General features: G+C 40.4%; 1 protein-coding gene across 2 annotated transcripts; it reads left to right on the top strand.

Annotated features, from left to right (window-relative positions):
* Nucleotides 1-3,630: 3,630 nt before the first annotated feature.
* Nucleotides 3,631-15,519, top strand: TLNRD1 (talin rod domain containing 1). Of its 2 annotated transcripts, none has more exons than XM_060755203.2 (2): nt 3,631-4,005; nt 9,991-15,519. In XM_060755203.2, the coding sequence occupies exon 2, from the start codon at nt 10,385-10,387 to the stop codon at nt 11,441-11,443; it is 1,059 nt and encodes a 352-aa protein (XP_060611186.2). In that variant the 5' UTR covers nt 3,631-4,005; nt 9,991-10,384; the 3' UTR covers nt 11,444-15,519. The 2 variants fall into 2 exon arrangements, with proteins under 2 accessions (XP_060611186.2, XP_060611185.2); XM_060755202.2 differs by having other exon boundaries at nt 9,986-15,519.
* The last annotated feature ends 1,023 nt before the right edge of the window (nt 15,520-16,542 follow it).

Here is a 16,542-nt window from a genome sequence, read left to right as displayed (position 1 = left end):
CACCTTGTCTGGCTTGTGCCAGAGTCTTTGCAGTTCGATTTTTAAATCCTCATATAATGTCAGCTTTTCCAGTTGTTTCTCTTCAATCCTGCTGTCACCTGGGATTGCAACATCGACAACCCATACTTTGTTTTTTAACAGTGCCGATTGTATTTAAGTGCAGGCCAAGGTCTTTAGGCACTGCACCCAGTGTGCCAATCACCACTGGGACCACCTTGACTGGCTTGTGCCAGAGTCTTTGCAGTTCGATCTTTAAATCCTCATATCATGTCAGCTTTTCCAGTTGTTTCCCTTCTATCCTGCTGTCACCTGGGATTGCAACATCAACAACCCATACTTTGTTTTTTAACAGTACTGATTGTGTTTAAGTACAGGCCAAGGTCTTTAGGCACTTAACCCAGTGTACCGATCACCACTGGGACCACCTTGACTGGCTTGTGCCAGAGTCTTTGCAGTTCGATCTTTAAATCCTCATATCATGTCAGCTTTTCCAGTTGTTTCCCTTCTATCCTGCTGTCACCTGGGATTGCAACATCAACAACCCATACTTTGTTTTTTAACAGTACTGATTGTGTTTAAGTACAGGCCAAGGTCTTTAGGCACTTAACCCAGTGTACCGATCACCACTGGGACCACCTTGACTGGCTTGTGCCAGAGTCTTTGCAGTTCGATCTTTAAATCCTCATATCATGTCAGCTTTTCCAGTTGTTTCCCTTCTATCCTGCTGTCACCTGGGATTGCAACATCAACAACCCATACTTTGTTTTTTAACAGTACTGATTGTGTTTAAGTACAGGCCAAGGTCTTTAGGCACTTAACCCAGTGTACCGATCACCACTGGGACCACCTTGACTGGCTTGTGCCAGAGTCTTTGCAGTTCAATCTTTAAATCCTCATATCATGTCAACTTTTCCAGTTGTTTCTCTTCAATCCTGCTGTCACCTGGGATTGCAACATCGACAACCCATACTTTGTTTTTTAACAGTGCCGATTGTATTTAAGTGCAGGCCAAGGTCTTTAGGCACTGCACCCAGTGTGCCAATCACCACTGGGACCATCTTGACTTGCTTGTGCCAGAGTCTTTGCAGTTCGATCTTTAAATCCTCGTATTGTGTCAGCTTTTCCAGTTGTTTCTCTTCAATCCTGCTGTCACCTGGGATTGCAACATCAACAACCCATACTTTGTTTTTTAACAGTACCGATTGTGTTTAAGTACAGGCCAAGGTCTTTAGGCACTGCACCCAGTGTACCAATCACCACTGGGACCACCTTGACTGGCTTGTGCCAGAGTCTTTGCAGTTCGATTTTTAAATCCTCATATCGTGTCAACTTTTCCAGTTGTTTCCCTTCTATCCTGCTGTCACCTGGGATTGCAACATCAACAACCCATACTTTGTTTTTTAACAGTACCGATTGTGTTTAAGTACAGGCCAAGGTCTTTAGGCACTTCACCCAGTGTACCGATCACCACTGGGACCTCCTTGACTGGCTTGTGCCAGAGTCTTTGCAGTTCAATCTTTAAATCCTCATATCGTGTCAACTTTTCCAGTTTTTTCTCTTCAATCCTGCTGTCACCTGGGGTTGCGACATCAACAACCCATACTTTGTTTTTTAACAGTACCGATTGTGTTTAAGTGCAGGCCAAGGTCTTTAGGCACTTCACCCAGTGTACCGATCACCACTGGGACCACCTTGACTGGCTTGTGCCAGAGTCTTTGCAGTTCAATCTTTAAATCGTCATATCATGTCAACTTTTCCAGTTGTTTCTCTTCAATCCTACTGTCGTCTGGGATTGCAACATCGACAATTATATCATTATCATTATCATTATTATCTGTGTTTATACCCCGCCTTTCTCCCCATGGAGACTCAAGGCAGCTAACAAACCCACACTTCTTCAAGTTTAAAAAGTGCAATACAAAAGTTAAAAAACAAATAGTAACTGTGGTAAAAAAAAAATTAAAATACAATAAAGACACTTTAACGCAAAGGAATGACCCAAAGGTTTGGAAACACATGAATGAACAGCTTAAAGAGTTTGGGGATGTTTGGTTTGGAGGAAAGTAGGCCACATGAGAGCCATGCTTGAAAAGGATGTCATGCAATGGATTCCAATTGCAAGATAAGAAAAAAAATAGATTCCACTGTTCGGCAATGGAATATGTGGCCTCAGGGTTTGGCAGAGTCTCCTCCTCTGGAGGTTGAGGGAATGAATGAAACTTTATTTATAGCCCGCCCTATCTCCCCAAAGGAAATCAGGACAGCTCACAACAAAATGTTCATACAGAGGGGGCATGGCCATCTGTCGGGATGGCTTTGGTTCTATCTTACTGTAAAACATTCTACTGAAATATTAGGAAGGGCTTTTTCATAGCAAGAGCTGTGCAGCAATGGAATATGCGGCCTCAGCGTTTGGTGGAGTTGCCTTCTCTGGAGGTTTTTTCCATGAAGGCAGTATGGCCATCTGTCGGAAGGGCTTTGATTGTGACTTTCTGACAGATGGCATTCCACTGAAACATTAGGAAGGGCTTCTTGATGGTAAGAAGTGTTTGGCAATGGAATATGCGCAGAGGTGGCATGTCCATCTGTCAGGAGGGCTTTGCTTGTGTCTTTCTGTATGACACTCTACCAAAACAACAGGAAGAACTCCTTGGTCCAGATCCATCATTGTTTGAGTCCACAGTGCTCTCTGGATGTGGGTGAACTATAATTCCTAAACTCAAGGTCAATGTCCACCAAACCCTTCCAGCAAAAGCTGTTCAGCAATGGAATATGCGGCCTCAGTGTTTGGTGGAGTCACCATCTCTGGAGAGTTTGCATGCAGGCAGCATGGCCATCTTTAGGGAGGGCTTTGATTGTGTCTTTCTGTAAAACATTCCACTGAAACATTAGGAAGAGCTACTTGATAGATAGAGCTGTTCAGCAATAGAATATGTGGCCTCAGTGTTTGGTGGAGTCTCTTTCTCTGGTGGCATGGCCATCTCTCAGGAGGGATTTGATTGTGTCTTTCTGTATGGCACTCCACTGAAAGATTAGGAAGGACTTCTTGATGGTGATGTCTGTTTGGCAGTGGAATATGCGGCCTCAGAGACTAATGGAGTTTTTCATTCAGAGGTGGCATGGTCATCTGTTGGAAGGGCTTTGATTGTATCTTTCTCTATGGCACCCTGGTGAAACATTAGGAGGGACATCTTGATGGTAAGGACTGTTTGGCAATGGAATACGCGGCCTCAGTATCTGGTGGGGTTTTTCATGCAGAGGCAGCATGACCATCTGTTGGAAGGGATTTGATTGTGTCTTTCTGTATGCCACTCCACTGAAACATCAGGAAGGACTTTATGATGGTGAAAACGGTTTGGCAATAGAATATGGAGCCTGAGTATCTGGTTGAGTTTTTCCATGAAGAGGCAGCATGGCCATCTATTGGGAGGGTTTTGGTTGTGCCTTTCTGTGCAGCATTCCACTGAAACATTAGGAAGAACATCTTGATGGTAAGAACTGTTCAGGAGTGGGATGTGCAGCCTGGTCGTTTAGTGGAGCCTCCTCCTCCTCTGGAGGCGGCATGTCCATCTGTCGGGAGGGCTTGGATTGTGGAGGCGGGAGGGAGGAAGGAAGGCGGGGCGGAGAAGGGAAGAAGGGAGGGAGGAAGAAGGGAAGCCAGGCAGGGGCCCGCCCTTCCCGGCCATGCAGCAGAAGCAGCAGCCGCCTGGGCCAAGCAAGGCAATGGAGGAGCCTTCCTTTGCAAAGAAAGAAAGGAAAAGTTGAGAGAGAAAGAAAGAAAGAGAGAGAAAGAGAGAGAGAAGAGGATGCTGGAGGCCGGAGACGCCTAATCTGGGCGCAAGAGGCCGCCCTCCCTCCTCCTTCCCTTCCCTCTTCCCTTCCTTCCTTCCTTCCCTCCCTCTCTCTTTCTCTCCCTCCGCCTTTTCCGGGGCCCTGATCCTTGAGGAAGGAAAGAAGGAAGAGAAGAAGGAAGAGAAGGCATTGGGACCAACCTACCACCCGGAGGTGAGTGGCGTCCACACTTTGGGGGCGATCCCGGTACAGCCAAGCCATACAAGGCGGACCACACCCTCCTCCTCCTCCTCCTCTTTGGGAAAGGCCCAAAGAGAAAGAGAGAGAGAAGGAGAAAAAGAAAGGAAAGAAGGAATAGAAAGAGAGAGAGAGAGGGATGCTTGGCTGCCCTTGGAGCTTCGAAGGCCAGGGATTTTAATGCATGCACATCCCTATCTATTTATATACACACATACACATATACATATTGTATATATGTATGTTTGGGTTTGATCTTAAAAGTTTCTTTAACTCAGTATTGCAAGGCTAGATTGTATCTATAGCTCTCATATATTATTGTTGAGCTATGAATACAGTGTATATAGGTAGGTAGAGGTAGAATGTATCTGTAGTTCAATTAAATATAGATACAGTATATATAGATCGATATAGAATTAGATTGTATCTATAGCTCTCATATATTATTGTTGAGTTATGAATACAGTGTATATAGGTAGGTAGAGGTAGAATGTATCTATAGTTCAATATAGATGCAGTATATATAGAATTATATAGAATTAGATTGCATCTGTAGCTCTCATATATTGTTGAGCTATGAATACAGTGTATATAGGTAGATAGAGTTAGAATGTATCTATAGTTCAATATACAGTATATATAGAGATTGATATAGAATTAGATTGTATATGTAGCTCTAATATATAGTTGAGCTATGAAGAGAGAGTGTATCTATAGTGTGTGTGTGTGTGTGTATAGGTAGATTGATAGAGCTAGACTGTATCTGTAGTTCAACTATATATTATGTATATATGTATGTATATAAATACAGTATGTATATGTATATATATATATACACACACACACATATACATACATACATAGATCAATATAGAGCTAGATTGTATCAGTAGCTCTCTTATATAATGTTGAGTTATGAATGGTGTATATAGGTAGATAGAGGTAGATTATATCTGTAGTTCAACTATAGATGTATATATGTATGTATACAAATACAGTGTGTATATATATATATATATATATATATAGCCATATCCATACATACATAGCTCAATATAGAACTAGATTGTATCCGTAGCTCTCTTATATAATGTTGACTTATGAATGGTGTATATAGGTAGATAGAGGTAGATTGTATCTGTAGTTCAATTCAATATAGGTACAGTATATCTGTATAGATATACTGTATCCATATAGGTTCAATATATATAGATTGATATAGAATTAGATTGTAGCTCTAATATATTGTTGGGCTATGAAGAGAGTATATATATATAGGTAGATCGATAGAGCTAGACTGTATCTGTAGTTCAACTATAGACATATATATGTATGTATATAAATACAATATATATATATACATACATATAGATCAATATAGAACTAGATTGTATCCGTAGCTCTCTTACATAATGTTGAGTTATGAATGGTATATATAGGTAGATAGAGGTAGATTGTATCTGTAGTTCAATTCAATATAGATACAGTATATCTATCTATATAGACATACTGTATCCATATAGATTCAATATATATATAGATTCATATAGAATTAGATTGCATCTGTAGCTCTCTAATATATTAGATGTAGGTTTTTTTGGTCTATATGGCCATGTCCTAGAGGCATTTTCTCCTGACGTTTCACCTGCATCTATGGCAAGCATCCTCAGAGGTTGTGAGGTCTCTAATATATTGTTAAGCTATGAAGAGAGTATATATAGATAGACTGATAGAGCTAGATTGTATCTGTAGTTCAATTCAATATACATACAGTATATATAGATTGATATAGAATTAGATTGTATCTGTAGCTCTCTAATATATTGTTTAGCTATGAAGAGAGTATATATAGGTAGATTGATAGAGCTAGACTGTATCTGTAGTTCAACTATAGATGTATATATGTATGTATATAAATACAGTATATATATACACACACATATACATACATACATAGATCAATATAGAACTAGATTGTATTCGTAGCTCTCTTACATAATGTTGAGTTATGAATGGTATATAGAGGTAGATTGTATCTGTAGCTCAATTCAATATAGATACAGTCTATCTATATAGATATATTGTATCCATATAGATTCAATATATATATAGATTGATATAGAATTAGATTGTAGCTCTAATATATTGTTGGGCTATGAAGAGGGTATATATATATATAGGTAGATCGATAGAGCTAGACTGTATCTGTAGTTCAACTATAGACGTATATATGTATGTATATAAATACAATATATATATACATACATATAGATCAATATAGAACTAGATTGTATCCGTAGCTCTCTTACATAATGTTGAGTTATGAATGGTATATATAGGTAGATAGAGGTAGATTGTATCTGTAGTTCAATTCAATATAGATACAGTATATCTATCTATATAGATATATTGTATCCTTATAGATTCAATATATATAGATTGATATAGAATTAGATTACATCTGTAGCTCTCTAAAATATTGTTGAGCTATGAACAGAGTATATATAGGTAGATTGATAGAGCTAGATTGTATCTGTAGTTCAATTCAATATAGATACTGTATATCTATATAGATAGACTGTATCCATATGGATTCAATATATATAGATTGATCTATAACTAGATTGTATCTGTAGCTCTCTAATATATTGTTGAGCTATGAAGAGAGTATATATAGGTAGATTAAGAGAGCTAGATTGTATCTGTAGTTCAATTCAATATAGATACAGTATATCTATCCATCTATATAGATAGATATACTGTATCCAGATAGATACAGTATATATAGATTGATATAGAATTAGATTGTATCTGTAATATATTGTTGAGCTATGAAGAGAATGTATATAGATAGATTGATAGAGCTAGACTGTATCTGTAGGTCAACTATATGTGCATATATGTATGTATATAAATAGAGTATATATACACAGATCAATATAGAACTAGATTGTATCCATAGCTCTCTTATATAATGTTGAGTTATGAATGGAGTGTATATAGGTAGATTGATAGAGGTAGATTGTATCTGTAGTTCAATTCAATATTGATACAGTATATCTATATATATAGATAGATATATACTATATCCATATAGAGTCAATATATATACATTGGTCTAGAACTAGATTGTATCTGTAGCTCTCTAATTTATTGTTGAGCTATGAATACAGTGTTTATAGGTATATTGATAGAGCTGGACTGTAACTGGAATTCAATTCTATATTGAATTGAACTCCAATTACAATCCAGCTCTATCAATATACCTATAAACACTGTATTCCAAGTATACCAAGTATATATAGATTGATATAGAATTAGATTGTATCTGTAGCTCTCTAATATATTGTTGAGCTATGAAGAGAGTGTATATAGGTAGATTGATAGAACTAGACTGCATCTGTAGTTCAACTATATGTGTATATATGTATGTATATAAATACAGTATATATACATAGATCAATATAGAACTATATTGTATCCATAGCTCTCTTATATAATGTTGAGTCATGAACGGAGTGTATATAGGTAGATTGATAGAGCTCGATCGTATCTGTAGTTGAATTATCTGTATAAATATATAGGTAGATAGATTGCTATAGTGCCAGATTGTATCAGTAACTCCACAATATATGTGTGTGTGTGTATATGCAGAGAGACAGAAAGCATATGCTTTAAAAACTTTCTATAACCATCAGGATTGTATCTATAGCTCTCTTATGGATTATAGTCGAGCTATAGATACAGTATAGATAGAGAGATAGAAAGAGATATAGATGTGTGTGTGTAGAGAGAGCATATATGTTCTGGAAAAGGTTTTTCTCACTCTTAATGTTGCAGGGTTGGGTTGCATCAATAGCTCTCTCTATCATATATATATACACACACACACATACACATACATATATACATACACACACACACTACAGTTACGGTGTATATAGAACAGGTAGATACACAGCTAGATTGTATCTATAGCTCAACAGATTATATATGTATGTATATGTAGAGAGAGCATATGTTTTTAAAGTGTTTATAATCCTCAATTTTTCAGAGTGTATCTATAGTTTATATATATTGATGGTTGTGTGTGTGTCTGTGTGTAACACTAAGCTATAGATACAAGGCTGGATTGTATCTATAGCTCAACTATGGATAGATAGATAGACAGACAGACAGACAGACAGACAGAAATATGTAGAGGGTGGCATATGTTTTTAAAACCTCAACTATATAACTCTCACTGTTGCAAGACTAGATTGAATCTCTAGCTCTCATGTATGTGTGCATGTCTGCATGTCTCTCTGTGTGTATGTACATTATATTATTGAACTATAGATACAGTGTGTATGGATAGACTGACCTAGAGCTAGATTGTCCCTGTAGCTCAACAGAAGATGTAGAGAGAGACAAGACATATGTTTTCTTTAAAGTTTTTATAACTCAGTGTGGCAGCACTAGATAGTATCTATAGTTCAATATATGTATTATTGAACTACAGATACAGTGATGCTATCGATACAGTGCTAGATTGTATATAGTCCAACTATGTATGGGTGGGGGGAGATAATTTATGGTATAATATAATATGGAGTATAATATTCGTTAGGCCTATTTTTAGTGGTAACTATCAAGCAACCAGAAACTACCTTTATCCAGCATCAACCGATCCCTAAGGGTGCTGGTTAACTGAGAATCTACTCTCTGTGTGTGTATTGTTTAACTATAGATACAATCTAGTGCTGCAACATTAAGGGTCATCAAACCCTTTTAAAAGTACATACTGGTTGTATAAGCATTTGGTGTTTTCAGTCCAAAAGCATCCTTAGAATTTCTCCATCATGTACAGTTTTTTTCCCACAGCTTGCTTTGATGTTTCTCTGTTGTGGATGAATCAAATTAGTATTGAAATTAGTTGTGGAGTTTATGAAAGGACTGTGTGTAATATGACCTTTGGGTTGCATTTTCAAATTCAGTCTCATCCCTCAAATGCATGTGAAGCAGCTACAATATTGAAAGAAATGTCATTGCAGAGATGCATTATTATCATTTCTGTGCAGGGGCCCCATGAGAACTATAATTTCTAGGCCAAGGGAAGAGTCCTTCCTCAGAAACATAGAATTGGCCATTTTGATTTGGGCTTCACTGTAGCTCTTGCTTGTGCATTGATTGAATTAAGTTCCATTAACTGAGTCAGAAACTTTTAGCAATAGCAATATTTATTAGGACCAGCTAATACCTCCCAACAAAGGATTCCCCTGGGCAGTAAGAAGCCAGACCTTGAAGTTGCAAGGCTATTCAATGCTAATCAAGGTGGCCAGTTGCAACATTCACACCTACCTCAAGCAGCTAAGAGTTATTTCTCCCATCCTGGACATTCTATCTATGTAAATAAAAATGTAATGTTCGTTTGTGGGATTAACTTAACTCAAAAACTCCTGGACGAATTGACACCAAATTTGGACACAAGACACCTATCAGGCCAATGAGTGACCATCACTCATAAAAACACTGAAAAAAGCAGCAGAAGAGACTTAAAAAGCCAAAAATACAAAAACTACATTACAATGCATGCGCAAAGCCACATATATACACATATACACAGATATATACACACATATATACACATAACACATATGTGTATCACACACACCCATATACACATAACGTAAACATACAAAACACATATACACAGACTGGGCCACAGCAATGCGTGGCGGGGGACAGCTAGTAAATATATAAAAAACTTCATTTGTCCTAGTTTCCAAGAGACCTCTAAATCTCTGAGGATGCCTGCCGTAGATGCAGGTGAAAGGTTAGGAAAGAATCCTTCTGGAACCTGGTCATACAGTCCAGAAAACTCACAGCAACCTACTCCTACGGCAAGGGCTAAACCGTAAATAATCATAAATAAATAATAAATAATTGTGATTTCTTTTTTTCATGTTTCTCCAAGGGAAGATCTATCCACTCAACGCAGAGAAGAAAGGAGCTAGATCATGTTGTTGAGGCATCAAGGGGGACTTGGTGTTTCAATGAGGCAGAAGCAACATCCACCGATGTTTCGGGAATTCAGCATCTTGGAGGAAGAAGCCCAGCTCATGGCAGTGGATAACTGAAGTGCCAGAAGTGCCACCTTGCTTGATTTGGCTGGGATCACGCTTTCGCCGGCTTCTTTCTCAGTATTGTAGCCTTCCAAGCCTTTAATTTTATCTCGGGGACATTAATGGAATGATGGTGCGGAAAAGGCAGAGAGGTCTTGCCGGGCTCAGCAGGGACTCCTTGGGAGGCAACCGGAGGGGGAGCGGTGGTGGAAGCGGGGTCCTACGAGGCATGCTCCTGCTCCCCAGGCACTATGGCTAGCAGTGGCTCTGGCAAGTCTACCAGCGAGGTATCAACTCCCAGTGGCAGCGCGTTGCAGAGGAAGAAGCTGACATCCATCTGTGACCACTGCAAGGTCAAGATGCAACTGGTGGCCGATTTGCTCCTCTTGTCCAGCGAGAGCCGGCCGGTCAACACAGAGAGCCTGTCCGTGTTCGGGGAGTCCTTTGAGAAGTGCCGGGACACCATCATCGCCCGGACAAAGGGCCTCTCGATCCTGACTCATGATGTCCAGAGCCACCTGAACATGGGGCGCTTCACCGAAGTGGGGGACATCCTGACAGAGATTGCCGATTTGGTGGTCTCCTTGACTGAGTGCTCGGCCCACGCGGCTTACTTGGCGGCCGTGGAGACGCCGGGCGCTCAGCCTGCCCTGCCTGGGCTGGTGGACCGCTACAAAGTGACTAGATGCAAGCACGAGGTGGAGCACGGGTGCAACATCTTGAAGACCACCCCTTTGGCAGACCTGAGCCCACAGCTCCTGCTGGAGGTTTCTCAGAACATGTCCAAGAACTTGAAGTTCCTGACGGACTCCTGTGTCGCAGCCAGCGAGAAATCCAAGGATAGGTTCGCCAAGGAGCAGTTCAAGCTCAGCGTCAAGTGCATGAGCACCAGCGCTTCGGCCCTCTTGGCTTGCGTCAAGGAGGTCAAGACTTCGCCCAGCGAGTTGACACGCGGTCGGTGCGTCCTGTTCAGCGGGCCCTTGGTGCAGTCGGTCTGTGCCCTCGTTGGCTTTGCTACCGAGCCTCAGTTCTTGGGCAAAGCGGCCGCCATCAACCCAGAGGGCAAAGTGGTGCAGACGGCCATTTTGGGAGGTGCCATGAGCGTAGTCTCTGCGTGCGTCCTTCTCACTCAATGCCTCAGGGATATAGCCCAACATACTGACAGTGGCTCTAAGGTGACCGAATGCAGGGAACGGTTGAGGAACTCGGCTTGTGCCGTCTCCGATGGCTGCAACCTGCTATCTCAGGCACTCAGAGAAAGATCGTCACCTCGGACTTTACCGCCAGCAAACTCCAATTCTGTGAATTAACTCTTTTTTTGCCCATATAGGCCCTTTCTACACTGCCATATAATCCAGATTATCAAAGCAGATAATCCACCTTGAACTGGATTATATGAGTCTACACTGCCATATAATCCAGTTCAAAGCAGATAATCTGGATTTTATATGGCAGTGCAGAAGGGCCCTTAGAAAGCATGGTCACTGCTTAACGGAAATGTAACTAGATCCCCTCCTTGACCCTGTGTTTTGTGTATACCAAAGAAGTTGTGCATATGAGCCCATTCCTTTGAATGCAAAGATTATTCTAATTGTCATCATCATCCTTTACTATTATTTGGCATGATGAGGTAGCAAAACTCCAGTTTTTCATCAAGTAGTTGATTTTGGGGAGGTGGGAAAGGCAGGGAGATATTAAGCAAATTCAAGGCCTTGCCTGAGAGCCAAATAGCAAGAGAGAAGCCTGGAGAGAGAGGAGATGAGAGCACATTTTGGACTATTAACAGAAGTTTACCAAGTTACTGCAGCCATTGGCCATGCTGTTGAGGGAGTCTTAATCCCAGCTAGAGTAGTACCATTGAATCTATTGTTAAATGTTGAATCAATACATTGATTGGGGTGGATAACTGTGGAAGGCTAGGGGGGCACATTAGTTCCCTGAAAGCACTGGGGGAATCAAACTCACATTGGTTTCATCTCCCAAAGCCCTGTAGCAGTCTTTGGAGGATTGTCACTATATGTTTGGGGCCTCCTGGGCCTGTAGAGGACAAAAATATATGTTTTTGAAATATTTTTCAAATGTTTTGGCTCTTGGAGGTTCAAGGGAAGCTCTAAAGGTAGTGGAAATATTCTCTATTTTTGGAACATTTTTTTTCTCCTAGGGCAGCATTTCTCAACCGGGGAGTTGTGAGGGAGACTCAGAAGGGTCACCAAAGACCATCAGAAAACACAGTATTTTCTGTTGGTAATGAGGGTTCTGTGTGGGAAGTTTGGCCCAATTCCATAGTTAGTGGGGTTCAGAATACTCTTCGGTTGTAGATGAACTATAAATCCCAGCAACTACAACTCCCAAATGTCAAAATCTATTTTCCCCAAATTCCACCAGTGTTTACATTTGGGCATATTAAATATTCATGCCAAGTTTGGTCCAGATCTATCATTGTTTGAGTCCACAGTGCTCTCTGGATGTTGGTGAACTACAACTCTAAAACTCAAGGTCAATGCCCGCCAAACCCTTCTACTATGTACTGTTGGTCTTGGGAGTTCTGTGTGCCAAGTTTGGTTCAATTCCATCATTGGTGGTGCAGGTGAACTATAAATCCCAGCAACTATACCTCCCAAATTACAAAATAACTCCTCCAACCCCACCAGTATTCAAATTTAGGCGTATTGGGTATTTGTGCCAAATTTGGTCCAGTGAATGAAAATACATCCTGCATATCAGATATTTACATTACAATTCATAACAGTAGCAAAATTACAGTTATGAAGTAACAACAGAAATAATGTTATGGTTGGGGGTCACCACAACATGAGGAACTGTATTAAGGGGTAGAGGCATTGGGAAATTGTGAACCACTGTCCTAGGGGATTGTATATGGGCCAAATGTCACACTTATCCCACCTCTTACATAGATAAAACCCACTGATATAATGTGTAATAGGGGCTAAATTATAGGATTTAGGCCTCTGAGTTTGAGTTCAAAAAGCAACTTTTTAAAGTTCTGGATCTTCCTTTAGATCAGTGGTTCTCATGTAGGTCCCCAGATGTTTTGGCCTTCAATTTCCAGAAATCCTAACAGCTGGTAAACTGGGATTTCTGGGATTTGTAGGCTAAAACACCTGGAGACCCACAGGTTGAGAACCACTGGTCTATATAAATAAAATGTTAATGTCCATTTGTGAGTGACCTCATAACTTCCAAAATACTTCACCGATTGAGAGCCACTGCTTTAGACCACATGTGTGAAACTTAAGCCCCATGGGCCAAATCGAGTCTGCCATGTCATTTTATATATCCTTGTTCTGTTTAGTCAGGAGAATGGGGTCCGAATTGAGAGACAAGGCTTGTGGGTGTGATGCCTGACTTTAAAATGTCCTTTCACGCTTTCCCAACCTCAGAGCCACAAGTGCTGTTGGTTTGCAATCCCCATTATCCCCAGTCTGCATGATGGATCATCAAAAGGGATGGGAGTTTTCCTTCATTAACAGCCAGGGACCCAAATTGGGTGAAAACTAGAAAGCACCAACCACTATGTAATAAAATTATAGTATCCATGGATTTTCCCTTCAAAGACTTTTCTTTTGGAAGCAACCATAAGCCTGATGTGGCCCTCAACAAGAATGAGTTTGACTCTCCTGCTTTACATTCTTCGAGGGTTGAATGAAAAGTAATGCCTCCACTTTTGTAACGCCTCAACAGATGGCAGTACTGGTATGCAACAGGTACTGGCTTGTTCAGTAGACTCTCCTCTACAGTTCCATTTTGGTGGGAAGCCTTAGTATTGAACAGTTGTGTTGTTAAAGTGCAAAGTATGGAACCCTGAACAGATGGTCGGTCAATGTGCCTCAAGCAACGTGCAGTCACTGAATTCCTGACAGCAGAAGGTGTCACCCCAAAGGAGATTAATTAGGGAATGCAAGCTGTTTATGGTGATTGTGTTGATGTGAGTACTGTGCGTCATTGGGCGAGTAAGTTTAAAGATGTTGAGGCAGGAAAGCTGGTTGCAGACACAGAGCATTGACTTCTTCTGTGATGGCTTCACAAACAAACTTGCCTGACAAAGAAACAGTTGGATGTCCCGTGACAGCAACCACCGAGTTTCACAAGCAAAAGGTTGACAGATTGATTCTGAATGATCGTCGTATCACTCAGAGAGAAATTTCAAGCATAATTGGCATTCCACATTATTGCTTTGCTTGGCTATCGGAAGATCTGAGCATGATGGGTTGCGGAAACAGAGTATCACCTTCTTCTGTGACGGCTTCACAAACAAACTTGCCTGACAAACAAAGAGTTGGATGTCCTGTGACAGCAACCACCGAGTTTCACAAGCAAAAGGTTGACAGATTGATTTAGAATGATCGTCGTATCACTCAGAGAGAAATTTCAAGCATAATTGGCATTTCACATTATTGCTTTGCTTGGCTATCGGAAGATCTGTACACGATGGGTTGCGGAAACAGAGTATCACCTTCTTCTGTGACGGCTTCAAATAACTTGTTCATCGTTGGCAGAAATGCATCCAATTGTCTGGTGATTATGTGGAAAAGTAAATAGTGGTAGTTAAAGAGCACATTCTAAGGATTATTTCTGCATTTGATTTATTAAAATATTCCCATCCAAACCCAAGTAATGATGGTGGAGGCATTACTTTTCATTCAACCCTCATATGTAGAGTTTGATGGGCTCCTAGAGAAGAAAAGCCCCATCGTGTTGACATGTAGCTGTCTTTCTCACTGCTGACAGGGCTCGGAAAGCTAGTAAATGTCTTTTGAGTCTAGCAACTAATTTGTAAACTTAATAAAACAACCTTGTATAGTTGTGGCCTAAAAATAAACAACTTAGTCCAGTTTTACAAACAAAACAACAGTTTAAAGGTCTTTATAAATGAGGATGGAAATCTTGGGGGCGGGGATGCCTTAAATGCACTGGTTGCGGTTGAACACTTTTGAGGGAGGATTTTTTTTCCTATTTTGTTTCTTTTAGTCTTCCACGATTTCCTTTCTAAATTTTACTCTTTAACTTGTGCAGGAAGAAAAAAAAAGTTACCTCAATTTTCCTATAGCCTGAAAGAAGCAATGATTTAACGATGGATGTAGCTTCCTTTTCTTTTTGTTTTGTTTGTGGTTTTGTCTGGTTTCTTTTGAATCAAGTCTTAGCTTTAGAAGTGCCGTGTGGAAAGGAGCGAAGGTTGGATCGGATGTCCGAACGAGGGGGGAAAGCTACTTCGAGTGTGTTTCGAACGGGGCGGGTGATATTACACTATTAACAGGAACGTGATTTGGGTTTTTTTCCTATTATTATTTGTTTGGGTGTCAGTTTTGTTTTTAATCTTGCATGTACTGGAGTATTTATTTCATCTATTAAAATATTGTTTCTCAGATCTCTTTCTCTGAATTTCTTAATATCCAAGTATTAATTTTAATGTGTTGTCGAAGGCTTTCATGGCCGGAATCACTGGGTTGTTGTAGGTTTTTTCGGGCTATATGGCCATGGTCTAGAGGCATTCTCTCCTGACGTTTTGCCTACATCTATGGCAAGCATCCTCAGAGGTAGTGAGGTCGTAAATAAATAAATAAACAACTACCTCTGAGGATGCTGGCCATAGATGCAGGTGAAACATCAGGAGAGAATGCCTCTAGACCAGTGTTTCTCAACCTGGGGGTCGGGACCCCTGTGGGGGTCGCAAGGGAGTGTCAGAGGGGTCACCAACGACCACCAGAAAACACAATATTTTCTGTTGGCTATGGAGGTTCTATGTGGGAAGTTTGGCCCAATTCAATCGTTGGTAGGGTTTAGAATGTTCTTTGATTGTAAGTGAACTATAAATCCCAGAAACTACAACTCCCAAATGTCAAGATTCTATTTTCCCCAAACTCCACCAGTGTTTACATTTGGGCATATTGAAATTTCGTGCCAAGTTTGGTCCAGATCCATCATTGTTTGAATCCACAGTGCTCTCTGGATGTTGGCGAACTACAACTCTAAAACTCAAGGTCAATGCCCACCAAACCCTTCTAGTATTTTCTGTTGGTCTTGGGAGTTCTGTGTGCTAAGTTTGGTTCAATTCTATCATTGGTGGTGTAAGTGAACTATAAATCCCAGCAACTACAACTCCCAAATTACAAAATAACTCCCCCAACCCCACCAGTATTCAAATTTGGGCGTAACAGGTATTTGTGCCAAATTTGGTCCAGTGAATGAAAATGCATCCTGCATCTCAGATATTTACATCACGATTCATAACATTAGCAAAATTACAGTTATGAAGTAACAACAGAAATAATGTTATGGTTGGGGGTCACCACAACATGAGGAACTGTATTAAGGGGTCGAGGCATTGGGAAAATTGTGAACCACTGTGCTAGGGGATTGTATGTGGGCCAAATGTCACACTTATTCCCAC

Source organism: Anolis sagrei, chromosome 9 (genome assembly GCF_037176765.1).
Source record: "Anolis sagrei isolate rAnoSag1 chromosome 9, rAnoSag1.mat, whole genome shotgun sequence".
Classification (NCBI taxonomy): domain Eukaryota; kingdom Metazoa; phylum Chordata; class Lepidosauria; order Squamata; family Dactyloidae; genus Anolis; species Anolis sagrei.
The sequence above is the reverse complement of the archived record's forward strand: the minus strand, read 5'-3'. Positions and strand labels throughout refer to the sequence as shown.